Here is a 26,518-nt window from a genome sequence, read left to right on the forward strand (position 1 = left end):
CCTGGACTGAAAATATGTTTTTACAAGCATGTCAGATGGATACAGAACTAAGTGAGCATAGGTGAGAGGTCAACCAAAATTTCAGCTAGTCATCTTATTTACCCTTACAAAACTGCCTACTGTGGGGCCTACTTGTAGGGAATAAAATGCTTCTCTGTCTCAGGGATAAACAGACAAAGTTTTCATATTACATTAGAAAATAATTTTCAAGGAAAACTGACATGTAAAAGAATAAACATACAGTGTCTACAACAAAATTAAATTCATATTAGGAAAAACTCAAAGGCTAAAACTGCAGTTAATTCTGAGTATAAAACTAAGAATTGTTTCTCTGAAATTCTTATCAACTTTATCCTGCAGAAAGAAAAACAAACAGTTAGCAAACCACAGCTTGCAGATGAACATTCAGGGAGAAATCAGTTGTAACAAGGCCTTCAGTGCTCAGTCTGTTGATGTAGCTCTGGGCTGCACAAAGCATATTTTGCAAGACGGTTTGAGTTTTTACACTGGAACACAGGTCCCATCATGTTGAAATATTCAGGAAATTGCTATGTCCGGCTGAGTAGGATTTTTCACCCAAACAGGATTAACACATGGAAAAAGCAGTCCAAAACAAGCTTCATGTTGGGTGTAGCAGCCACCCCCCTTAGATTCTCTTCCTTCTCCCCTTCTTTATATGATGCATCTAATGCTTGTAGAGCTGCTTTTGTACCCCAGTCCATGATATCAAAGAAATCTGGACCTGGGTCCCAATTCGCTGGGACATAATGCAACTTTGGCTGAACAGGCAGAGACACTGAGGTAGCTGCTTCTTCTTTCAGATCAGCAAGGAAGGGAGTCAGGCATGCAGTTTGATTTGCTGATTGGAATGCATTTATAGATACTCCTGCTGCTTGAGTTAGAGCTGCTGTTGTGGAGCCTTGCTGAACAGCAGTAGCAAATGCAGCTCCTCCCATAAACATTAGAGGACCATCAGGGGATGCACCAGCATTAATTTCTGTTTGCTTAAATGCTAAATCTTGCCATTCTTGAAGGCAAGTGAGTCCTTTTGCTGGTGGAAAGGAATCTTTTATCAAGGCCTTGTAGTCATTAAGCCATGGGGCAGATAAAGAGTCCATCGCATTGTCCTGGTTACTGCTTTGCAGTTTGTGGATGCCTTGAGCTGGGAACAATTCACAACTAGCAGAAACAGATGGCACATCTCTCTGTGTTTCTGCTGCTCCCTCAATGACAGGAGGGGCAGAAATGACACCAGTTTCTGCACAAGCACCTGTTGTATCCATTGAAGGATGGTTATCAATCTCAGTTGCTTGAGGTGGCAGTGCTTTTAATTCATCAGGCTGATCAGAATGAGACGAAGAGTGCAGCAGGGGAACTAAGGGGGCTGGAGGCAGAATTTGAGGAAGTTATTTGACTAGATTAGCCTCGAATTCTGAATCGAAAAAAAAATTGCGTGGGCCTTGAAGGCAAGTACGCACTTTGGAGCATGTAGAAATCTCTTCTGCTTTAACACTTGGCTGTTCATGAAAATAGCTGTCTATTTTAGACCATTCCTGGTCCTGTATATATTGTTCTTGCTGAAGACTTGATAAATAAGTCCCCATTTTGCTAAAAGTGTAGGTTCTATGTGTCTTACTTGACAAATTCCACTCACCGAGGGATCCTTGTGGATGATTGACGCGTCTTGGGACCTGTGCCAGGCGAGATGAGTGCGAATTGTCGAAAGTTGACCTAAGTCCTACTCATCGGGATCCTGAGGATGCGTGCGCGCGCTGTAGCCCTTCCATACCGGGCGTGATGAGTAGATGGTCTTCAAGAGTGGGCCTCACACAGGGCACCATTTGTTGGGATCTGCAAGATGAGGGGAAGTAGGGGTCTTGCAGATGAAGCCAGTCTCGGGATCTGCAGATGAAACCTCCCTCCCCTCTTGACCAGCAAGGAGAAGGGAGACGAGCGCTCAGGGGTATGTTTCAGGGCGGGATCCGGATGAACAAGGACAGCCTGCCGTCAGGCCTCTGTCCAGATGGAATCTCCTCCTCCTTTGCCGCGCCCCCTTTTTTATTGTACTCTACTACCTTTGCACTAGTTAATCAATACAGAGGTAACTAATTTCCTTGAATACACAGCAGAATAACCAGAGTGCTGGTAAACAGAGACAGCTAATTTCCTTGAATACAAAGGCATCAGTAAACAGAGTGGTTGGTAAACAGACAGGCTGGTAAACAGACAGTTAATAGTAAACAGACACAGATAACTCCAAATATACAGACAATGTAAACATTCCTGAGGTAGACACTTTAACCAGAGACAATAGACAGCAGGTTAATGATCATCCTTACTGGACGTTAACCTTGCAGTTTTAGCATGATGTCTGCTACTAGCATACAGATATATACATTTATATACATTTATAATATACATTTGCTACTGCCATAGATATATACATTTTAAAGGCATACAATTTCCCCACAGGTACTGAGGGTGGGAGCCCCCACAATTGGGGATTTGGGAAGCTCCCTCTCTTTTGGGGGGGTGACTCTGCCCGCCAGGGATGGGGTCCGCAGCTTAGGGATCCATCTGGACCCACTGCTCACTATGGAATCCCAGGTGGCGTCGGTGGTCCGCACCGCCTTTTTTCACCTCGGGCGTATAGCCCAGCTGCGATCCTACCTTGATGTGGGGGCGCTCACTACCTTGGTACATGCGCTCGTAATCTCAAGATTAGACCACTGTAACCTGCTCTACATGGGGCTGCCTTTGAGGCTGATGCGGAAACTTCAGGTGGTGCAGAATGCGGTGGCCAGACTCCTCACTGGAGTGAGAAAATACCAACATATTTCTCCAACTCTGGCCGGATTGCATTGGCTGCCCATTCGTTTCTGCGTCGTCTTCAAAGTCTTAATGCTTACTTACAAGGTCTTAAACAGTTTAGGACCTCGATATTTGGCGGAACGCCTGTTCCCACCAAGGTCTACCCGGATCACCCACGCGAGCCAGGAGGTGAGGGTGAGGGGCCTGATGCCAAGAGAGGCCCGGAAGGAAAAGACACGAAACGGGGCCTTCTCGGCGGTGGCTCCTCACCTCTGGAACAACCTCCCTTCAGAGATTCGTGTGGCCCTACGCTGGGAATCTTTAAAACCCAATTTTAAACATGGTTGTACATCCAGGCCTTCCCTCCAGTCAATACCTGATTTCTTTTCTGTTCCTTCTTATTTTATTCTCACTCTATTTTATTGTAACTGTATTAAATGATTATGTAATGTTCTGGTGTTTTATTGTTTTATCATATACTGGAAGCCAACTAGAGTGGTCGACTAGACCAGATAGGCGGGGTATAAATCAAATAAATAAATAAATATTTAAATAAATAAAATAGGAAAGCCAAATAGCATTGCATACACCTGGGGGACAGGAAAGTCTTAGGGGGCGGACCATACCTCCTCACTACTAGGGAGCAGGCCGGGTAGGTGGGGCTCGTCAGCCATGGAAGGCAGCCCATCTAGGAGAAGGAAAACTCTGATTTCAAACCTCCACTACCTTGCGGCTATAGGCTTCAGGAGTTAACCTCCAGGCAAAATCCGGAGCTGGAGTCTCGAAGGCAGCATGTGTCGTTCTGCCAACTCCTGCGACGTTACTGGAACCAGTTGTATTGGCTCTTGCCTTTCCATTGGACCATTCCAGCAATATGGAGAGGGGGATCTGCTGCTTGGGTAACAGCCTATCCTCCATATTACCTTGCCCGGACTTCATGCTCTGGAGAAGACACTCCTCGATTCAGAGCATGTTACCATAGTCTCTCGAGACTGAAGGATGCCTATGCTATGCTAAATAATAATAATAATAATAATAATAATAATAATAATAATAATAATAATAATAATAATAATAATAATAATAATAATAATAATAATAGTAAATACCTCCCTGTCGCGACTGCCACCTCCTCCTACGTCACCACAAGAGATGACAGGTCACGATCCTTCACACGCACATACACTACTTCGCTGCCACCAACCACATATAAACCTGACACATCAGACTTAGTATGGATTTAAAAATAAAAATGATGATTTATTGAATACAAACTAAAATGTAAATCACTGAGTAAAAGAATCACTTGTCACACTATATTTCTCAGACCTTAACCCTGCACAGTTCTTTGTTACTTAACACTCAATTACCTAACCTATATCTAACCCTGTCTACAGATCTTCTTTCAAGCCCTATCTCAGCCCTCTCTCCTTCCCTTCTTTACACTTCACCCTTATATACACAAACTCCACCCCTTTAAGACACACCTCCTGCCCTGCCATAGGCCAGGAAACTCCAGCCTTAGCCAAGACAGGCAGGTGACGTCATGGCATACGTCACATACCTTCCCCCTTTAATAAGTTGTTTTGTGGGGGAAAGCTAAGGTGCTTTTTCCCCAAAACAACTGAAACAACATAAAGCATTACATTTCTCACTTAACAACACAGTTTACTATAACTATATATTCAAATATACTTACACGTCCGCCATACAGGTATACAAAAACATGCAATGCACAAAATTTATCATAGCACAACACATAACTGTCCAAACATTTTACATTGCCGTATACCATGTACAGAGTCCATAAGTCCTTCAGATGTTGTCTTCCGGTCTTGTGGATAAGGCGTCAGCCACACAGTTTATAGTCCCTCTGACCACCTTAACCTCGAAATTATAGTCCTGCAAAAGAAGCGCCCACCTCATCAGTTTACTGTTCTGTGATTTCATAGTCCGCAACCACGACAGAGGTGAGTGATCAGTGCACACGGTAAAATGTTGACCCCAGATGTAAGCCTTCAACTTCTGGATCGCGAAGATGATCGCCAAACACTCTTTCTCGATGGTAGAAAGACTCTTCTCCCTGGGAAGCAACTTCTTGCTCAGGTTCGCCACCGGATGTTGGTCTCCGCTGTCATCCTGTTGGCACAGTACCGCTCCCACACCGGCATTAGATGCATCTGTGTAGATGATGAACTCTCTGCTGAAGTCAGGAGCATGCAGCACTGGATGGTTGGTTAGAGCATCTTTCAGCCGTCCAAACTCCATCTTGCACTCTTCTGACCAGGAAACGCTGTTGCTGCTCTGCTTCTTTGTCAGGTCTGATAAAGGTGCAGCAATCTCACTGAGCCCGGGTATAAACTTTCTATAATACCCTGCCAGACCTAAAAAGGATCTCACTTTCTTTTTAGTGGTAGGTCTGGGCCAATTCAGGATTGCTTCAACCTTGGCCTCTAAAGGTTTGATTAGGCCTCCTCCCACTATGTGACCTAGGTACTTCATCTCTGTGTTACCTAGCTGACACTTACTAGCTTTAACGGTTAAGCCAGCATCTTTCAATCTTTGTAGCACTAATTCTAAATGATGTAGGTGATCTTGCCAGGTGTTGCTAAAGACCCCTATGTCATCGATATAAGCTACCGTGAAGTCACTGAGCCCTTTCAGAGTATGGTCCATGAGCCTTTGAAATGTTGCTGGTGAATTTCGCAAGCCAAAACTAAGGACTCTAAATTCAAACAGGCCAAATGGACTGCAAACTGCGGTTTTCTCTTGGGCCCTAGGATCACTTCTTCCTTGCCAACACTCTTTGGTTAGACCTAAAAAGGATATGACTCTGCAACCTCCAATCATCTCACTTAGGTCATCAAGCCTAGGCATAGGATAAGTATCAGGTTTAGTTACGGAATATAACTTGCTGTAGTACACCCAGAACCTGACACTGCCATCCGGGTTGTCTACGAAAACTACAGGGGCTGACCAAGCGCTAGATGAGTGTACAATAATTTGATCGTTCAGCATTTCGTCTAGCTCTTTGCGAATATTGTCAAAGTAATAACATGTTACTCTATATGGTGTTACAGACTGAGAAGCATTCCCTGTGTCCGTCCTGGGTAGCACTCCCTTGTCAACACCAGGTTTGTTTGAAAACACTTCTTGATGTTTTGTAACTAGCGTTCTACGACTATTCTGCTGTTCTCTGGATAGAGCAGGGCTGATCTGCACCTCTTGTGGATTGAACTTTTGTGGGCCCCTCCCTTCCCCGAAGGGCAACCCATGTTCCTCCTTATCAGCCGCTTTTATTGCAAACAGCACTTGGTTCAATTCTCTATAATAAGGCTTCAGGGCATTGACATGAACGACCCCCCTGCCTAACCTTTTCATAAGTTTGGATGTATGAGAGGTTCCTGAGTCTGAGATTATCTCAGAAGGAAAACCCATCCTACTCAGGTAATTTACTAAGGCTTCTGCTACAGTCTGGGTCTCTATATTACGTAATGGGATCGCTTCCAGATATCTCGTTGCATGCTCTACTATAGTTAAAATAAATCTGTTCCCCCACTTAGTGGCGTTGGGCAATGGACCTATGATATCCACCCCTAGACGTGTAAAAGGAGTTGAAATCACTGGTAATGGGCATAGCTTTGCTCTAGTTTTATCACAGTTAGAGCCCTGTCTCTGACAAATATGGCATCTTTGACAGAAACTCTTAATATGTTTACCCATATTAGGCCAGTAAAGTGTTTGGTCTTGTTTATCCCCATATGAGCTGAGAAAATGTCTGCATGTCCCTTTTCCAGAATCATAGGGCGATATTTCTCAGGCACCACCAACTGTCTCTTAACTTCAGGCCCCCCTTTTGAAATATTATTCAGTTTTTCCCTATAAAGTAAACCACCCTTAATAATAAAACGTTCAGGGCACTCAGGTGATAAATCTTTATCAGTCACCTTTGCAAAACAGTCTTTTAAGGTGGAGTCTGCTGTTTGTTCCTTGACAAAGAGGCTTTTCTGAGGCATTTCAACTGGGGTACAAATTTCTCTTGCTCTTGAGAGTCAGTCTCATTACTGGCTTCACTTTGTACTGATTGTGAACGTGTTACCACCAGGGCACTCTTGACATGCTTTGTTAAGTCATTACCAATAAGAAAAGGGGTAGGAATCTCAGAAGACACCCCCACTCTCCAAAATCCCTTCCAACCTTGATATTCAATTTTCAAATCAGCTACAGGTAATGAAACTAGTTCTGAAACAGTCCCTTTCACAGATAGAGTCTGGCCAGCAATCATACAACTTTGTGGTACTATGTCTGAGTGGCAAATAGAAATTTGAGAACAAGTGTCTCTCAAAGCAGTATAGTTATTTTCAAAAATCTTTATTCTGTCCCCAGCAGATTCCAATAATTGAGTATTAGTCTCTATGTAATAACAGTGGACAACTTCAGCGAGAGGCAGCTCCTTCAATGTATCCAATTCAGAGCTCCTAACTGCTTCTGCCTGGGTTTCCATGGTAAGAGAACTTTCAGTAGAAGAAGCTTGAGGTTTACTCTGAACACAAAATACAGCTTTTGCTTCTTTTACATTAACTTTCTGAGGTGGAATTTCTTTATTTTGCCTTGTATTAAAACATTGTGCAGCAATGTGGCCTTTCTTTTTGCAAATGAAGCAGATTCTCTCCCCCCATGAGCTTTTCCCATCAAATCTTTCAAGTTTCTCTTTTCCCTCCAAAACTTGTTTACTGTGCTGGCCCTGTTCTGAGGGCTTTTCACTAAAATGGCCGCCTACTTTAGTCTGTCTCTGTCCTTGTTCCTTAGAGAACTTTGGGCCCCATGTTTTCCTCACACCTCTCCCCTCATAACAACTAGGACCCCTTATCTGAGAAATAAAATCAGCTATCTGAGCAGCTTCTCTAACGTCAGTCGGTTTCCTTTCCTAAACTAAAAAATTAAGTTCCCCATGGAGTAAGGAATAAAACTGCTCCAGGCCCACAACATTGTTCAATTCCTGAAAAGTTTTTACATTCTCCTGTTCAAGCCACCAATCTAAGCACTTTTCTAAGTTAAAACCAAGTTGTGTATAAGATTCATCTGATCTTTTAGTAAGTTTTCTGAACTTCTGCCTAAGATGTTCTGAATTAATGCCAAATCGATTGAAAACCATTTTTTTGAACTCTGAATAATCTTTACTGAGCTCAACTGGCATATCAGCATACACATCAGCCATTTTTCCACTCAGGAGAGACCTCAAAATTATCATTTTCTCTGTTTCCCTCACAGAAAAATCAGCACAACTTCGTTCAAAGATTTTAAGGAAGTTTTCAGGACAATCCCCCTGTTTATATGTAGGAAATTTCTTCAAATCTGATTTTGATAACTGGCCTGGTTCAGTACCAGAATCTCTGTTGTTGTTATTGTTTTGGTTCATCAATTCCAGCTTTCTAATCTCAAAGGCCATACGTTCACATTCCTTCTCCAGTTCAATTCTCTCCCTTTCAGCCTCCCTTTCCATCTTCTCTTTTTCTAGGGCAATTCTTTCCTCTTTTTCTAATTGTCTCATCCTATATTCATGTTCCTGGGCTAATTGAATTTTCCTCAGTTCTGATAACTGTCCCCCATTAGCTTCTTCCTGCACTGAGGCAACTCTTCCCTCACCATTTGACTCATCCCCAGACCAGTCTGACATCGCTTGGTCTCTTAGTTCACTCATTTCTGCCATTTGACTGCGTGTGAGAGGCATTTTACTAACTCAAAAGGCTCCTGTCAATTTCCACGCCTCTGTTTAAAATACTTTTCTTCTTGCTGTGCTTTAGGTCTGACACTCTTTAACAGGGTATACCAACAGATACGGCTAGGCTTGTTACTGCAATCTCTAATGGCTTCTGCCCCTTCACCGGGCCTCTTGCCAGATTTAGAGCTACTTTAATTTTCTGCCCTTGGCTCTACTTCAAAATCCACCACAGCTTCACCTTCTCTCAGGTTCTGTAGGTCACTAGAGAAATCCCAAATCTTCACTGCCCTTGGCCTGTCTGTCCCGTCCGAGTTCTCCCAACTCTGGACTCTCAGACCAAGTCACAACAGCCTCCTACTTTGGGCCAATCTCCCTCACAAAATGGACTTTCCAGAGCTCATAAGTCAGTTCCCTCACTCCGAAGTTTAGGTGCCTCTCTACTAGATCTGCTCCCCCCTGGAGACAAATCCTCGAGAGTTACCCATACCCCACTTCAGGTGCACCTAACTGAAATCGTTTTGCACTGGTAACACTAGCCAGTTCGTGTCATCTGTCAAGTCATGCGACGTCGCTGGAACCAGTTGTATTTGCTCTTGCCTTTCCATTGGACTATTTCAGCAATGTGGAGAGGGGGGATTTGCTGCTTAGGTAACAGCCTATCACCCATATTACATTACCCAGGCTTCGTGCTCTGGAGAGGATACTCCAGCTTCACATAAAGTGTCGAAACAACATGGGAAGTAGCAGTTACCAGGGGCTACTTAGAGCATGACACTAGGGGCTACTTCTGATGGTGGGAGAGGTCATTGCACCTTACTAGGTAGCTACCTCCCACCTTAAGCTGGGCAGCCCCCAGCCAGTAAGGTGCTACCTTGCCACAGTCTGTTAACCTCACGGGGTGCGTGAGGTTTAGGGTCAAAGCCAACAAGCAGATCGATAACCCTGCACTATGCAACAATCTGCCCTTTAGCTGGGCACCTGGAATATACGGACAGTGACCCCTGGCTTTTCTTACTACGGCTTTTCTGACGACCTGCAGGAAATAGATGACATGCACAAGACAGCTGTCATTGACATGGAACTGAGTAGACTGCAGATGGACATTGTTGCCCTGCAAGAGACAAGACTGCCTGACTCGGGATCTGTCAAAGAAAAAAACTTCTCATTCTTCTGGCAGGGAAAACCATCAAATGAGACCAGGGAATATGGTGTGGGCTTTGCAGTCAGAAATGCTCTTCTGAGATCCATTGTTCCACCTACTGTGGGGAGTGAAAGAATCCTGTCTCTGCAGCTCCACTCATCAGCGGGACCGGTCACCCTCATTAGTGCATATGCACCAACACTGTTGTCCACAACAGAAGTCAAAGACAAATTCTATGACGATCTGGCAGCTACTATCAAAAAAGTCCCTGAGAGAGACCCGCTGTTCATTCTTGAAGACTTTAATGCTAGAGTTGGTGCTGATCACAATTCTTGGCCCACTTGTCTAGGCCGTTTTGGCATTGGAAAGATGAATGAAAATGGCCAACGCTTGCTGGACTTTTGCTGTTATGGTCTTTGTGTGACCAACATGTTCTTCAATACGAAGCTTCAACACAGAATTTCTTGAAGACACCCAAGAGCCAAGCATTGGCATTAGCTCAATTTGATCCTCACTGGACATTCTAGCCTTCCTAGTATTACAATCACACACAGCTAACAGAGTGCTGATTGTGTTACTGATCACTCCCTGGTGTGTAGTAGAGTAAAATTGCAAACAAAGAGATTGTATCACATGAAAAAGGAAGGAAGACCACGTATTGACATCAGCAAGACTCGCGATCAAAGAAAAGTGGGGGAATTTGACCAAGCGCTTGAGGAAACCCTTCCAGGCCCGGCTGAGGCAAATGCACCTGAGCGTTGGGAACATTTCAAGAATGCTCTCTATAACACCGCCTTGTCCACATTTGACAAGAAGACCAAAAAGACGGCCGACTGGTTCAACGCCCATTCGAAGGAGTTGATGCTGGTCATCAAAGATAAGAGGAGTTCTCTAGCAGCATACAAAGTCTGTCCTAGGGAGTACAACTTGCAAGCTATTTGAGTTGCTCATAGCCAAGTCCAACAGGCTGCCAGGAAATGTTCCAATGATTATTGGCTTCAGCTCTGCTCTCAGGTACAGTTAGGAGTGGACACAGGTAACATCAAGGGAATGTATGATGGTATCAAGCAGGCTTTAAGTCCAATACAGAAGAAATCTGCTCCCTTAAAGTTTGCTACAGGTGTGATCATCCAGGGCCGTGCACAGCAGATGGACCGCTGGGTGCAGCACTACTTTGAGCTATATTCCAGAGAGAATGTAGTAACTGAGGAAACATTAAATAACATTGAGTGCCTCCCTGTCTTGGAAGAGTTGGACAGCGAACCAACCTTAGCAGAAATAAAAGCGGCCTTGGATTCCCTCACCTCCGGCAAGGCACATGAAAAGGATAACATCCCTGTTGAAGTGCTGAAGTGCTGTAAAGAGACCATCACCACCGAACTGTATGAAGTCTTTCGTCTTTGCTGGAGCGACGGTAGAGTACCACAGGACATGAATGATGCAAATATCATCACATTGTACAAGAACAAAGGAGACAGACAACTGCAATAACTACCGTGGTATCTCTCTTCTCATCGTTGTAGGGAAGCTGCTTGTCCATGTTCTGCGGAAGAGGCTCCAGGTGCTTGCAGACAGAGTACATCTAGAATCACAGTGTGGATTTTGAGCTAATAGGTCCACTACTGACATGGTATTTTCCCTCAGACAGTTGCAGGAGAAATGTACGGAACAACAACAGCCACTCTTTGTGGCCTTTATAGATCTTACAAAGGCCTTTGACTTGGTTAGCAGGGATGGCCTTTTAAAAATAGTTCCAAGATTAGATGTCCACCTCAATTCCTTAACATCATCAGGTCCTTTCATGAGGAAATGAAGGACACTGTAGTTTTTGATGGCTCAACATCAAATCCCTTTGACATCTGAAGTGGAGTAAAACAAGGCTGTGTCCTCTCACCGACCCTGTTTGGGATTTTTTGCTATCATGCTGAAGCATGCCTTTGGAATGCATCAGAAGGTTTCTATCTCCAGACTAGATCAGACGGAAAGCTCTTTAATCTCTCCAGATTGAGAGCGAAGATAAAAGTCCAACTTAAATGCATGCGGGACTTCCTCTTCGCCGATGATGCAGCCATTGTTGCCCACTCTGCTGAAGACCTCCAACAACTCATGAATTGTTTTAGCAAGGCCTGGCAAGTCTTTGGACTAACAATCAGCCTGAATAAAACACAAGTCATGGGCCAGGGCATGGACTCACATCCCTCTATTACCATCTCCACACAAGAATTGGAGGTTGTTCATGACTTTGTGTACCTTGGCTCAATGATCTCTGACACTCTCTCCCTATATATCGAGCTGGATAAACACATTGGCAAACCAGCTACCATGTTCTCTAGACTCACAAAGAGAGTATGGCTCAATAGGAAGCTGACGGCATACACCAAGATCTAGTTATATAGATCCTCTGTCCTGAGCACACTCCTGTACTGCAGTGAGTCCTGGACCCTTTGTGCATGGCAGGAGAGGAAGCTGAACACCTTCCATATGCATTGTCTCCAACGGATTTTTGGTATTACCTGGCAGGACAAAGTTCCAAATAGAGTAGTCCTAGTTCGAGCTGGAATTTTTAGCATGTATACATTACTGAAACAGCGACATCTACGTTGGCTTGGGCATGTTGTAAGAATGCTGATGGTCGGATTCCCAAAGATCTCCTGTATGGAGAATTAGTACAGGGAAATCACCCCAGAGGGAGACCACAGCTGAGATACAAGGAGATCTGCAAGCGGGATCTGAAGGTCTTGGAAATGGACCTCAACAGATGGGAAACCCTGACATCTGAGCATTCAGCCTGGAGGCAGGGGGTGCCTCACGGCCTCTCCCAATTTGAAGAGACCCTTGTCCAGCAGACCGAGGCAAAGAGGCAGTCACGAAAGCACCAAAATCAGGGAGCTGGACAGGATACAGATTGTATTTGTCTTCAGTGTGGAAGGGATTGTTACTCTCGAATTGGCCTTCTCAGCCACACTAGACGCTCTTCCAAGTCCTCCATACAGAGCACGATACCATAGTCTCTCAAGACTGAAGGATGCCTAATCTTTATACTGCTGGCCATACGTTCCATTAATTCTTTCTTGCCCTTCTATGTCATCTGCTTACATGTCTTTTGCCGGAGTTTTTTTTTCCTCACGTGGGAAGCATTTCTGTTTACGGAAAGACTGCACATTTCCCTTTAAAACCTCTGTAACTCTGCTCTTTAACCTTCTTGGACTTAATTGAGCCCTTTTAAAAATTGGGATTCACTTCCGCTGGGCCTTGACTACCGTTGTATTAAACAGACTCCATGCCATCTGGAGAGATTTTTTTTACCTTCTCTTTCAACTTTATTTCAACGTCTTTAGTTTCCTCATCTGTGGGTAGTTCGCCCTTCGGAAACCAAATCTGATCTGGAGGACGATAGCACACCCAACCCACAGTTATTCTATGATGGATTGAGACCCACCATCCATCTCCATTCTGCTGGATTCTATCCCTTCTTTGACCCAGATGGCCACCCCACCTCCCACACACTCCCTCCCTATCCCTCCTGGATAGCCTGGGACTGCAGAATCGATCGTGGCTGCTGTATCCATGTTATATCTAGCCTCTAAATGTGCCAGTTCTCCCCTCTTTGCTCAGAAGCTTCAGGCATTTGTGTAAAAAGCACCTTCGTATGGGGTCCCCCAAGAAGGGTGGCTTGTTTCTTTTTTCCTGGAGCTCCTTGCAACGAAGACATACCCATGACACTTTTGCCCAAGAGGCAGGTAGTCATGCAGATTACCCTCGGTGCAAAACATGGGATAGCCCTCAAACCACTGCTCTCTTCCTGACTACATGCGTTTTTTTTGTTTCGAGCTTGCCAAACCTCTTCTCAAAGGATGCAAGAGGCAGGTGTAAGCAGCCCCTTATCTCCAAAGAGATTTATGGGGGTGCCGGAGACTGGGATGAGTACGAAATCCAGACAAACCTCTGACTGCTGAGCAGAGCCACTTAGGTCTCAGCCAGGTCCTGTCTAAACTTCTTCCTCAAAAGCCAATCCCCTTTATTAAGAAAGCAACACACACAGACAAATCCATGAGCTATACTCAGAATAATCTGGCTCTAAATCTTTGGTAGCAAACACACATGGCCAATTAGACATTCAGCTAGTCTGTGCAAGAACTAATACATTCAGATTTAATCATTACTGCTTTATTGAAAAGAATTGCTTTAGAAAAGATTTCAGTTGATAGTAATATAGTTTAGTAGGTACATTTTCATATCAAGACAAACGGAATACTCCCCTCCCCCACTCCAGCTAGAAAAATAAAGAAATAGAATTATGCTAACTAATGAAAAGCATAACACAGTCCATCTCACGTGTCTTGGGTCTTCATAGGTTGATGCTAGATGAAATCCAGTTAACTCCCATCAGTCCATGGTAGGAAAAATAGTCCATTATGGGAAAAAGCACGTGTCTGCCCTTTCTCATTCCAACTCCATCTTTTTCCAACTCCTTCCAACTTCCTTCTTCTTCCCAGAATGCTTCATAAGGAACACCCCCTCCTGGGTCTTGCTGTCCCGCCTAACTTTCTCATGAAGCTTCAGTTGTTATCATACTTTGTGGCAGAATTATTTTGACTACGAAAGTCTCTGCTCTCTGCTCATCTTAGCAACGAGATAACCATAGAGCGAAGCTTCTCTGATACAGCATGTAAAACTTTCCTACTACAGAGCAGACTTTAAATCAAAATGGATGCTATTGGGACAATCTTAGGACTACATATCCCATTCTAATACACATAAAAACACAAATAATCACAGCAGGATCTGAGGCCCTTGCTTCCTTGCCCAGCCGCTGAACTCGCTGCATCTTCTTACCCTGCCTTTGGTGGCAGGAGGCAAGGACTGATAACGTGATCCCATCTTCAACAGTGTGCAGAATTTAGAATTCGTCATATTTAATTTCGTTGGGGTCAGATACCTTCTCCATTTCAATGTATAAAGTTTAGTTTTTATTCCTCTCACACGCCTTGGTTTTGATCTCTCACTCTGGAGTCAGAGGTTGGGCGTTCACTTCCCTTCTAGTTTTGCAGTTCTAAGATTCTATATAACTCAGGACCTATTTCCCTGGGCGTCTCTGCTTCCTATCCTGCTTTCAGAAATGCCTCGTGATTCTCTACCTAGAAGAGCATCTCATAAATTCTACATCCTGTCACTTTCATGGACCTGTCCTTTCTCTTCTCCCACTAAAGGATAATCTCTGCAGATTTTGTCAGTTCCCTGCATTGAGCACTCACTACTCTTTATCTGTTTTCCAGTCTAATAATTGAGCTGCATCTCATTCATCCACATTAACTGTTCCTTTTCCAACACTCTCCTTCCCCCCCCCATGGTGTTCTTTTTTGCTAACCAATACTTTAATTCAAATATTTGTTTTCACTTTAATAAACTTTGAGACAATCCTTTCTAATTTTCTGGAAAAATTCATGACATTCATTGGGAGGATTTATAAAAGAGAATTAAAAAGTAGATCTTCGGTACAGTTTTCATTTTAGATGACACAATTTGACCAAATTGTGATGGCTGATCTTCCTATAATCATTTAAATTATTTTTAAGTTCTAATTTCAACTTTTCAAAATGTTGCTCTTTAAAATCTTTCAATTTTAGTAAAATTTATTCCTCCTTATCCTAGTCTAGTAATAGTATTTTTCCTCCTTATTCTAATTAAATAACGTTGTCTCAAATTTATTCCAGTTTATTTTGTCCTTTCCCCACTGATTATAACTGCTGCTGATCATGGTGATCTCTCCTTAAGAGGCATCTAGAACAGTGTTTCCCAACCTTTTTTTAGTCGTGACCCTCTTCTATAATTGCTATGCAATCTACAGTTTTCATTAAAAGGCATTTTAATGGGATAATGACATCACATCAAAATAGACTTTTCAGAATAGAATTTGATGCTAATAATTAAGGGAGGGCTGCAATCTGTCTCTACCAAATGAAAATTGAGAAGGAAATAAAGTTAATATACTTTGAGGGTACATTTTGGGGTGTGGAAATGTTCCTTCGTTCATGACTCCTCCCCTCAAAAGGTTCCTCAGTGAAGTGCCCCTCCAACCTCAAGGCCAAAGGAACACCCTCAGGTCCAGGTTCACACCCACCCTGGTTCTCCTCCCTCACCTTCTTGCCTGTCTTTCCTTCCTCCTCCGTGACTCAGATGGAGCACAAATGCATTTCTCCTTAGCCCTGCAGATTTCTGAAGTGGTTGTTTCTCTTCTTTTTCTAATCTACCAGATGGTGAACAGGAGAAGAAGAATCGCCCAGCAACTCCTGGGGCATCCTCAGCAGAAACACATAAAGAAGGAAAAAATCAGAGAATTGAAAATCCAACTGGGCAGGAATGGATGTCACATGAAAGAACTCATGCAGGACAAAAACCAAATAAATGCATGTCACCTCAGTAGACATCAAATAACTCATACAGAGGAGAATCTGTATCCATGCATGGAATGTGGGAAGAGCTTCATTCACAGCAGTACCCTGCGTTCACATCAAAGATCTCACAGTGGTGAGAAACCATATACCCTGCGTTCACATCAAAGAACTCACACTGGGGAGAAACCACATAAATGCATGGAATGTGGAAAGAGCTTCAGCTGGCGCAGTACCCTGAGTTCACATCAAAGAACTCACACTCGGGAGAAACCACATGAATGCATGGAATGCAGAAACAGCTTCAGTCAGAGCTGTCAACTGAGTTCACATCAAAGATATCACACTGGGGAGAAACCACATGAATGCATGGAATGTGGAAAGAGCTTCAGCTGGCGCAGTAACCTGCATTCACATCAAAGAACTCACACTGGGGAGAAACCATATGAATGCATGGAATGTGGAAAGAGTTTCAGTAAGAGCAGTGCCCTGAGTTCACATCAAAGAACTCACACTGGGGAGAAACCATATGAATGCATGGAATGTGGAAAGAGTTTCAGTGACAGCAGTACCCTGAGTAGACATCAAAGAACTCACACAGGGGAGAAACCATATAAATGCATGGAATGTGGAAAGAGCTTCAGTCGCAGCAGTACACTGAGTATACATCAAACAACTCACACAGGGGAGAAACCATATGAATGCATGGAATGTGGAAAGAGCTTCAGTCGCAGCAGTACACTGAGTATACATCAAAGAACTCACACAGGGGAGAAACCATATGAATGCATGGAATGTGGAAAGAGTTTCAGTCAGAGCAGTGCCCTGAATAGACATCAAAAGAACTCACACGGGGAGAAACCATATAAATTCATGGAATGTGGGAAGAGCTTCAGTGACAGCAATACCCTGAGTTCACATCAAAGAACTCACACTGGGGAGAAACCATATGAATGCATGGAATGTGGAAAGAGCTTCAGTCGCAGCAGTACACTGAGTATACATCAAAGAACTCACACAGGGGAGAAACCATATGAATGCATGGAATGTGGAAAGAGCTTCAGCCACAGCAGTGCCCTGAGTTCACATCAAAGAACTCACACAGGGGAGAAACCATATGAATGCATGGAATGTGGAAAGAGTTTCAGTGACAGCAGTACCGTGAGAAAACATCAAATAACTCACACAGGGGAGAAACCATATACATGCATGGAATGTGGAAAGAGTTTCAGTCAGAGCAGTGCCCTGAATAGACATCAAAAGAACTCACATGGGGAGAAACCATATAAATTCATGGAATGTGGGAAGAGCTTCAGTGACAGCAATACCCTGAGTTCACATCAAAGAACTCACACTGGGGAGAAACCATATGAATGCATGGAATGTGGAAAGAGCTTCAGTCACAGCAGTACACTGAGTATACATCAAAGAACTCACACAGGGGAGAAACCATATGAATGCATGGAATGTGGAAAGAGTTTCATTGACAGCAGAACCCTGAGTTCACATCAAAGCATTCACACTGGGGAGAAACCACATAAATGCATGGAATGTGGAAAGCGCTTCAGATGGCGCAGTAATCTGCGTTCACATCAAAGAACTCACACTGGGGAGAAACCATATGAATGCATGGAATGTGGAAAGAGTTTCAGTCAGAGCAGTGCCCTGAGTTCACATCAAAGAACTCACACAGGGGAGAAACCATATGAATGCATGGAATGTGGAAAGAGTTTCAGTGACAGCGGTACCCTGAGAAAACATCAAATAACTCACACAGGGGAGAAACCATATAAATGCATGGAATGTGGAAAGAGCTTCAGTCGCAGCAGTCACCTAAGTTCACATCACAGATCTCACACCGGGGAGAAACCATATACATGCTTGGAATGTGGAAAGAGCTTCAGTCACAAGGGTAATCTGAGTTCGCATCAAAGAACTCACACTGGGGAGAAACTATATACATGCTTTGAATGTGGAACGAGTTTTAATCAGAGCAGTAACCTGACTTCACATCACCGAACGCACACTGCTTCAGTTGGAACAGTCAACTGAGTAGACATCGAAGAACGCACACTGGGGAGAAATGATATAAATGCATGGAATTTGGGAAGAGCTTCAGTCACAGCAGTGCCCTGAGTTCACATCAAGGAACTCACACAGGGGAAAAACCCTATAAATGCATGAGCTTCAGTCATACTAATAGCCTTAGGTCTCATCTAAAAATTCACACTGGGGAGAAAGCATAGAAATACACAGTGTGAACAGAGCCTCATTAGGAGCAAATATCTTTGTTCATATCAATACATTGAATGTGGAAAGCCTGAATTACACCAATAGCCTAAGTCATCATTGTCGCGATGACCTCTATCTGAAGAGATAAGAATCACGGGTCAGGGAGTCACCGTGGGTGCAAAACTGCCACCTTTCGTGCCTGCAGTAAGTGCTTTAAGCCCCAGAAGTGGGTAGTACAAGGTACATGGACAAGGTATTCACGAAGGCTTTCACGGCCATGAGCTAATGGTTGTTGTGGGTTTTTCGGGCTTCTTGGCCGTGTTCTGAAGGTGGTTTTTCCTAGCTTTTTGCCAGTCTCTGTGGCTGGCATCTTCAGAGAACAGCAAACTGTGCTCATGGACAAGTCACACCTTAAAAGAAAACTTTGCTTACGTTCAAAGCAATAAATGATTGACTGAGTGCTTCTTTGGCAGGACAACAGCCTGAGCAAGTAGGACCTCTCAATATTACAGTAACAATGAGTGACCTTCTCAGATTCTCAGTAGATTTATGTTTAATCCTGCTTTTCAAGAGACCAGTCCTCCATTGAAGAATTATATTTGTTTTTCTTAAAGAAATTAAGCCATTTCAATAGAATACAGTTGTAGCCTTAAAGGCATAAGCAGTAGGCATATCCATTTGTTACAATGATTAAAATAAATACCATTTCTAAGTAAAATAACAACTAGAACCTAAGGTATCATCTTTGCTCTCACTACATGTTAGCATCTAGGGAAGCTGGGTGATTTATCCCCTCTCTTCTCTTTCAAAAGGCAAACCTTTCTAATTCCACAACATCCACCATCTTTGTCTTTGTGATGTAGAAGGTCGGGATGAACTCTTCCTGACTGGAGTGCCATCCTTTCCTGACAAGAGGATGGAGAAGCTCATGAAGCCCCAGAGAAAGAACATATGACTATCGGAGAAGCGACAGCTCCATGAGGCGAATGGGATGAGAGATATCAGATGAGAAGGGTCACAGAGAAAACCAGGAAGATATAGGTCTTGGTGAAGAATCAAAGTTTCAGAGCAGTGAAGGGATGGGAGAATCTGGTAATAAAGAGCCAGGAGTGCCTAAGGTGGAAGTTGAGTGAGGGAAGCAGAAAACCCATCAGAGGGAAGGAAGGATTCACCGGGTAAGGGAACGTTAGGAGCGCCGGAGGTGAAGGAGAAAAAAAGAAGGGAATAAGACAGGAAGAAGGAAGAGAAATATATCGGGATGATAAATCTAGAAGGGGGACAGCAGAAGCAGGAGACGCAGGAGGGCAAAAGGAGGAGAGGATATTATTTCAAGGCTGGAAGAGAATATGAATGGAGAAGCCATGGACCAAACTGGGGTTGAAATTGATGATCCCTCATGAAGAGGCGGAAAGGAGAAGTAAGATCTGAGAAGCCCTCCTATTGGGGAGAGAAAGAGAAGAGAGTGGGGCAGAAAGATGAGGGAGGAAAGAGACATGCTAACCAAAGAGAGAAAGGGGGAGATGGACCAACCCCTCAGATACGGCTTTTGATCGTACCCCGGTGGGTCAGTTGTCTTTTTTGGAACCCAGAGGGGAATTCGCACATCTCCGGACATCTGAGAATACCAAACCCCCACAGTCTGGTTTCATTGTGGAAATCACCCTTTTTCTGCAATCGTATCAGCACTGATGAATCGTAGAATCTCCTCGCCTGGGAGGTCTGTAAATTTCTGTAGGATTCCTGTGGAGTCAGGTGTCCTAATGATTCTTAGCTATCAAAGACATGGAGAGGCCATGGAAATGCATGGAATGTAGGAGGACCTTTAATAAAAAGAGTCATCTTCCTAGTCATCCAAGATCTCCTATAAAGGGGAAACCCACTGCTCAAGTGAAAGTGCTACCGTGTTTCCCCAAAAGTAAGCCCTACCCTGAAAATAAGCCCTGGTGAAGTGAAACCCTGCCCTCCACCAGGGAGTCACCAGGTTCCTCCCGAGCCCTCGAGAGTCTCAAAACTTAATTAATTAATTAATTAATTAAAATGCTGCCCACTCTACCCAGACGTCTCTGGGCGGCTTACAATAATTAAAATTCAATACAATAAAATGATTAAAATACAATTAAAATACAATTAAAATTGCCATCATCAGGACCCACAGTTGTTATTTCATTCAATTAAAAGCCTTCTGGAACAGGAAGGTTTTGACCTGGCGCCGAAATGTCATCAACGTCGGCGTCAGACGAATTTCAGTTGGGAGGGCATTCCATAGTCTGGGAGCAGCTGCCGAGAAGGCCCTTTGTCTACAAGCCATCCTTCTTACCTCTTTGAGGGATGGCTCTTTCAAAAGGGCTCCCTGGCTAGATCTTAACTGCCGGGTAGGCTCATATGGAAGGAGGCGGTCCTTCAAGTTTCCAGGGCCCAAGCCGTTTAGGGCTTTATATGTCAAAACAAGCACTTTGAATTGGGCCCGGGCAGCAACTGGTAACCAATGGAAATTGAACAGAATCCGCTTGATGTGATCTCTAGCGGCTCCACCACTCACCAGCCGCGCAGCTCGATTCTGGACCAGTTGCAGTCGGCGAACCGTCTTCAAAGGCAGCCCCACGTAGAGCGCATTGCAATAATCTATACGAGATGTTACCAGTGCGTAACTGTCATGAGACTCCGCTCGTCCAGGTAGGGCCGTAGCTGGTATTTCCGCAGCTGAAGGAAGGCGCCTCTGGCCACCGAGTCCACCTGGGCTTCCAAAGTTAGACTGGGGTCCAGGAGCACCCCCAGGCTGCGGACCCTGTCCCTTAGGGGGAGTGTAACCCCATTCAGGGCAGGGAAATGGCCCTCCAACCTGTCCGGCGAAGCACCCAGTAACAGCACTTCCGTCTTGTCTGGATTGAGTTTCAATTTATTAACACTCATCCAGTCCATTATCAGGTCCAGACACGAGTTCAGCACAGAAACCGCCTCACCTGGATTGGTGGAAAACGAGAGGTAGATCTGAGTGTCATCATCATATTGCTGACTCCTCAGCCCAAACCTCCTGATGACCTCTCCCAGCAGTTTCATGTAGTTGTTAAACAGCATGGGGGACAGTATCAAGCCCTGAGGAACCCTATGACATAAATGCCATGGGGCAGAGCAACTGTCCCCCAGCACCACCCTCTGGACACGGTCAGCTAGGAAGGAGCAGAACCACCATAAAACAGTGCCCCCAACTCCTAACCCAGCCAGCCTATCCAGAAGGACACCATGGTCAATGGTGTCGAAAGCCACTGAGAGGTCCAGGAGTATCAACAGGGTCACACTCCCCCTATCTCTCTCCCAGCAAAGGTCATTATACAGGGCGACCAAGGCAGTCTCTGTACCAAAACCCGGCCTGAAACCTGATTGAAATGGATCCAGAAAATCCGTTTCATCCAGCAGCGCCTGGAGTTGCCCAGCCACAACCCGCTCCAACACCTTGCCCAAATAAGGGAGGTTCGCCACTGGTCGGTAGTTAACCACCAGCCTTGGGTCCAGGTTAGGCTTTTTAAGGAGTGGTCGAATTACCGCCTCTTTCAAGGTGGTAGGGACCACTCCCTCTCTCAAAGAGGCGTTCACAGCCTCCTGGACCCAGGTGCGAACCCCCCTGGCAGAACTTCCAATTAGCCAAGATGGGCAAGGGTCGAGCAGCGTGGTGGTAGAATGGACAGATCCAAGCACCTTGTCCACATCCTCAGGTGTCAACAATTGAAACTCATCCATTAAAGTTTGACCTAAGCACGGCACACTGGACACATCTTCCGATTTTGCAGTAACAGTGGAGTCCAGCCCACTGTGAATCTGAGTGATTTTTTCCTCAAAATGAATAGCAAACTCGTCATAGCGAGCTGATGAGCAGTCCGGGACCTCCACCGGATTTCCTGGTTGAAGAAGATCCCGGACCACCCGAAACAGCTCTGCTGGACGACATTCTGAGGAAGCAATGCAGCTGGAGAAATATTGCCGTTTCGCCAGCCGTATTGCCACGAAATAGGCCCAATAATGGGCTCTAAGTCGTGTTCGATCGGATTCGCGGCGGGACTTCCTCCACCTGTGCTCCAGCCGTCTCCCCTCTCGCTTCATTGCCCACAGTTCAGAAGTATACCAAGGAGCTGTCTGGGCTTGGCGAGCAGGGAGAGAGCACTTAGGCACAATCGTGTCGACCGCCCGGGTCATCTCCCTATTCCATAGGGTGACCTGAGCTTCAACAGGCGCGCTGACCATATCAGACGGATAATCCCCCAGAGCATTCAGGAAACCATCCGGATCCATTAGTCTCCGGGGGTGGATCATTTAATCGATCCCCCACCCTTGCAGAGGGAAGAAGAAGCTAATAGACTGAACTTGACCAGGAAGTGATCTGACCATGACAATGGGGTCACAACCAGCCCCTCCACATCCAAACCACCACCTTCCAGTCCTGTTGAGAAAACCAGGTCCAAGGTATGGCCATTCTCATGTGTCGGGCCGATGACACATTGAGACAGCCCCATGGTTGTCATGGTGGCCATGAAGTCCTGAGCCGCCCCAGTCAAGGCAGCCTCGGCATGGATGTTGAAGTCTCCCAGCACCAACAGCCTGGGATCCTCAACACCAGGTCCGAGACGACCTCCATCAGCTCAGGTAGGGAGACTGTTGGTACGCAGCAGGGTGGGCGGTACACCAACGGAATCCCTAATCTGTCTCGTGAGCCCAACACACAATACAGGCCCTCAAGACCTCCTCTCAAAGGGATAGGAAGCCTGGTCAAGGAGATAGAACTCCTATAGCAACTCCCCCTCCCCGACCCTCCGAGCGACACTGGTGCTGGACTGAGTACTCAGGAGGACACAGCTGGGAGAGGGGGACACCACCTTCCTCTCCCACCCAGGTCTCAGTAATGCACGCCAGGTCAGCACCCTCATCCAGAATTACATCATGGATGAGGGCAGTCTTATTTTGTACTGACCTGGCGTTCATCAACAGCACCGTGTGGCTCGAGGGTTTACTGATATGGTTGCCTGATACCTTCTGGTTGGAGGTAGGACTAGAAGAACCTCATTAAAGAACCTTGTAATGAGGGTGAAAGAGGAGAGTGCAAAAAACGGTCTGAAACTCAACGTCAAAAAACTAAGATCATGGCCACTGGCCCCATCACCTCCTGGGAAATAGAAGGGGAAGATATGGAGGCAGTGACAGATTTTACTTTCTTGGGCTCCATAATCACTGCAGATGGAGACAGCAGCCACGAAATTAAAAGACGCCTGCTTCTTGGGAGGAAAGCGATGAAAAACCTTGACAGCATCTTAAAAAGCAGAGATATCACCTTGCCAACAAAAGTCCGAATAGTCAAAGTTATGGTTTTTCCTGTAGTGACGTATGGAAGTGAGAGCTGGACCATAAAGAAAGCTGACCGCCGTAGAATTGATGCCTTTGAATTGTGGTGCTGGAGGAGGCTCCTGAAAGTCCCCTGGACTGCAAGGAGAACAAACCTATCAATTCTAAAGGAAATCAACCCTGAGTGCTCACTGGAAGGAGAGATGTTGAAGCTGAGGCTCCAGTACTTTGGCCATCTCATGAGAAGAGAGGACTCCCTGGAAAAGACCTTGATGTTGGGAAATGTGAAGGCAAAAGGAGAAGGGGACAACCGAGGATGAGATGGCTGGACAATGTAATCGAAGCAACCAACATGAATCTGACACAACTCCGGGAGGCAGTGGAGGATAGAAGGGCCTGGCTTGCTCTGGTCCATGGGGTCACAATGAGTCGGACACGACTAAACGAAATGAAACGAAACGAAAGCAACTGGGGAGGTGGAAGGGGAAGGAGATGGTGGGGATTTTTGGGTAGGGGGAAAACGTTGTGACTTTTCCTGCCTCCCTTCTTGGGACTCCATCCAGACCCAGGGAAAGAAATCTAGTCCCCTCCTCCTTCTAGATCCCCAAAACTGGGGGGGAAGGATTCCTAAGGACCCCCCCCCCGAGTTAGGTCAATGGCAGGGTTAGGATCCCAGTAAGAGTTTCTGATCTCAGTGAGAGGGTGGGGTCTGGGGGCGAGCAGAGAGGCTGGAGGGAGGATTCAGAAGACCTGGGTTCAAATTCCCTACCAGCCGGGGGAACCCCAGCCCATCCTCCCTCCCTTGGCAGGGGACATGGGGGGGAGAGGAATCTCCCTGCTTCGAGGGGGGGGGAATTCCCCGACCTCCCACCTCCACCCCCCCCCCCGCGGAATATCCCCAACTAGGAGAGACTCCGGGAGGAAAAGCGGGCAATTCGAGAGACCCCCTAAAAAAGCGAAGGGGGGGCGGATTTTCAATCCGGAGTGAAAAGACAAGAGCTCCCCCCTCTTTGGAAGGGGGGGTTGTTTGCCTTCCTTTTTTAAATAAAAAACCCGAAATATTATGCACCCTTCCCACCCCCACCCCCATATGTCTCACCTCCTTGCAAGTCCGGAGGCGGGAAACTCCCGAGGAGACGCCTTGGCAGGCAGGCGCTCTCCCTGAGGAGACCATAGAGATGAGAAGGGCAGAAGTTCCCTCCCAGTGCTTCCGGTTCCGGTTTGGAGAAAGGCGGAAAAAGGGAGGAGCTCCTTCTCTTTCGTAGCTCTAGGTTCCCCCCTTCCAACCCCCCCAAAGGGTTTCTCATGAATGGAGGGAGGGGGGACGAAGAAAAAGGCGGTCTGGAAGGCAGGAATTCCACCCTCCACCATCATCAGCATCAGCATCTTCCGTCGCCTGTTCCCAGCCCCTCGCCTTCTCTCCCCCCCCCCCCGGGCTCTTCATTCAAGGAAACCTCCCTTTGGGGAACCCTAGAGCTACGAAGGATGTAGAGGAGGCCCCTCACCAGAACCGGAAGCGGAAACAGCGCGCTCTGCCTCTTCCTCCCCACCTCTCGGGTCCTGGGGAATCTCCTTTGCGAGGAGGGTCTCCTCGGGAGTTTCTGGAAGAACCTTCAGTGCATCCCGTGTATTGGGTGGGGAGGAGATCTCCATGCATTTCGGACGCGGGGGGGGAAAGTTTTCTCTCTGTGCAAAAGGCTTTGCAAGGCGGGTTGTCCCTCCCCATGTGAGGGATCTTCTGGGGGGGCATCTTCAAGGGGGGGGGAGATTGGATCCTGGGTGGGGGAGGGGAAGGAGACCCATGTCTCCTCGGAGCAAAGCACGCGGGTGCATGCGATCCCCCCTCCCCATAGGAAACCAACCTTCCCCCCAACAAGCACAATTTTTGGCCCTGAATCCTGCAGGCACCGGTTGGTGTAAATAAAGGGATGAAAGAAAAGGAACTTGGCTCTTTCCCCCTCCTCCCCCGCCCCCTATTTTTCCAGGGGCCCCCGTAGGGAAACCCCAGCCCCTCCCACTTTCCCAAATCTTGGAAAAGTCTGCATGTCCCCCCCCCCCAAGAAAAGGGGCCAAGAAGAAAGCCTGCCTCTTCAGGACATACAGCTGTGTCCACCTCCCTCCCAGGAAAATGAGTTGGGGAGCTTTGACAGCCCCTTTCCTTTGAAACAGGGACTGAAGGGGAAGGCGGCAGATGATGATGATGATGATGATGATGATGATGATGATGATGATGATGATGATGATGATGAAGTAGGTCAGGAAAGGATGAAGAGCAAAAGGGCTGGAGAGGGAGGGAGAGAAGATTCCCCCTACACACAAGGGTTTTGAAAATAAAACAGGAAGGGACTGAAGTTCGGGGTGGGTGGGTGGGCAGGAAATGGGGAAAGTTTTTTGGGGGCGGTGGGGTGGTTGTGGAAATGAGAAGAGAGCCAGAGGGAGGTAGATGAAGGTGGGGGGTTCAGGGTTTGGCCCTTGGGGAGGGGGAGGCAGGGCCAAGAGAGGGAGGGAGGGAGGAGGTCTGGCATCTGGGGGAGGTGCCCCCCCTCCTCCAAAGACCAGAGAAAGGCATCAGGGGAGACTCTCCCTCCGGGGCCAACTCCCCCCCTCCCCCATCCAAGCCTTGTGTGGAAGATCTCCGGGTCCCCTTGGGATCCCCCTTTCAGATCCCTCTTGATCTGGTCCCCATGGGGATCCCTGGTGGGGCTCTGAGGGCAGATCCTTGCATGGGGGGAAGGCTGTGTGGCCTACTGGGAAGAGCTGGGCCTTTTGGGGCACGAAGTCAGAGGGAGGATTGGAGACGATGCCCTCGACACCTGCCAAGACACCCCGGTCGGTCCCTCTCTGGCTTCCAGGGACGAGGCTCCCCCCTCCTGCCCCGGCCTCCCCCCCTCA

At 46.2% G+C, this 26,518-nt stretch overlaps 1 protein-coding gene and 1 long non-coding RNA gene across 11 annotated transcripts in view; one reads left to right on the forward strand and one right to left on the reverse strand.

Moving 5' to 3' along the window:
- The window catches only part of LOC144583069 (uncharacterized), a 45,656-nt gene extending 26,634 nt beyond the window's left edge, over positions 1-19,022 (forward strand). For all 9 annotated transcript variants that reach the window (XM_078386944.1, XM_078386943.1, XM_078386947.1 and 6 more), the window contains one exon: positions 15,929-19,022. In XM_078386944.1, coding sequence (XP_078243070.1) covers positions 15,929-18,118 — 2,190 coding nt within the window. In that variant the 3' untranslated portion in view covers positions 18,119-19,022. The remainder of the gene's footprint in view (positions 1-15,928) is intronic.
- The window catches only part of LOC140703905 (uncharacterized), a 30,694-nt gene extending 5,642 nt beyond the window's left edge, over positions 1-25,052 (reverse strand). Inside the window, exons 1-2 of one of the 2 annotated variants that reach the window (XR_013542480.1) lie at positions 24,726-24,796; positions 15,815-21,258 (exon numbers count right to left, since the gene is read on the reverse strand). This is a non-coding gene — a long non-coding RNA (uncharacterized LOC140703905). Of the gene's footprint in view, positions 1-15,814; positions 21,259-24,725 lie in introns of both variants that reach the window. The other variant, XR_013542479.1, reaches the window with a different exon arrangement.
- Positions 25,053-26,518: the final 1,466 nt, after the last annotated feature.

The sequence above is a fragment of the Pogona vitticeps genome, chromosome 2 (genome assembly GCF_051106095.1).
Source record: "Pogona vitticeps strain Pit_001003342236 chromosome 2, PviZW2.1, whole genome shotgun sequence".
In the NCBI taxonomy this organism is placed as follows: domain Eukaryota; kingdom Metazoa; phylum Chordata; class Lepidosauria; order Squamata; family Agamidae; genus Pogona; species Pogona vitticeps.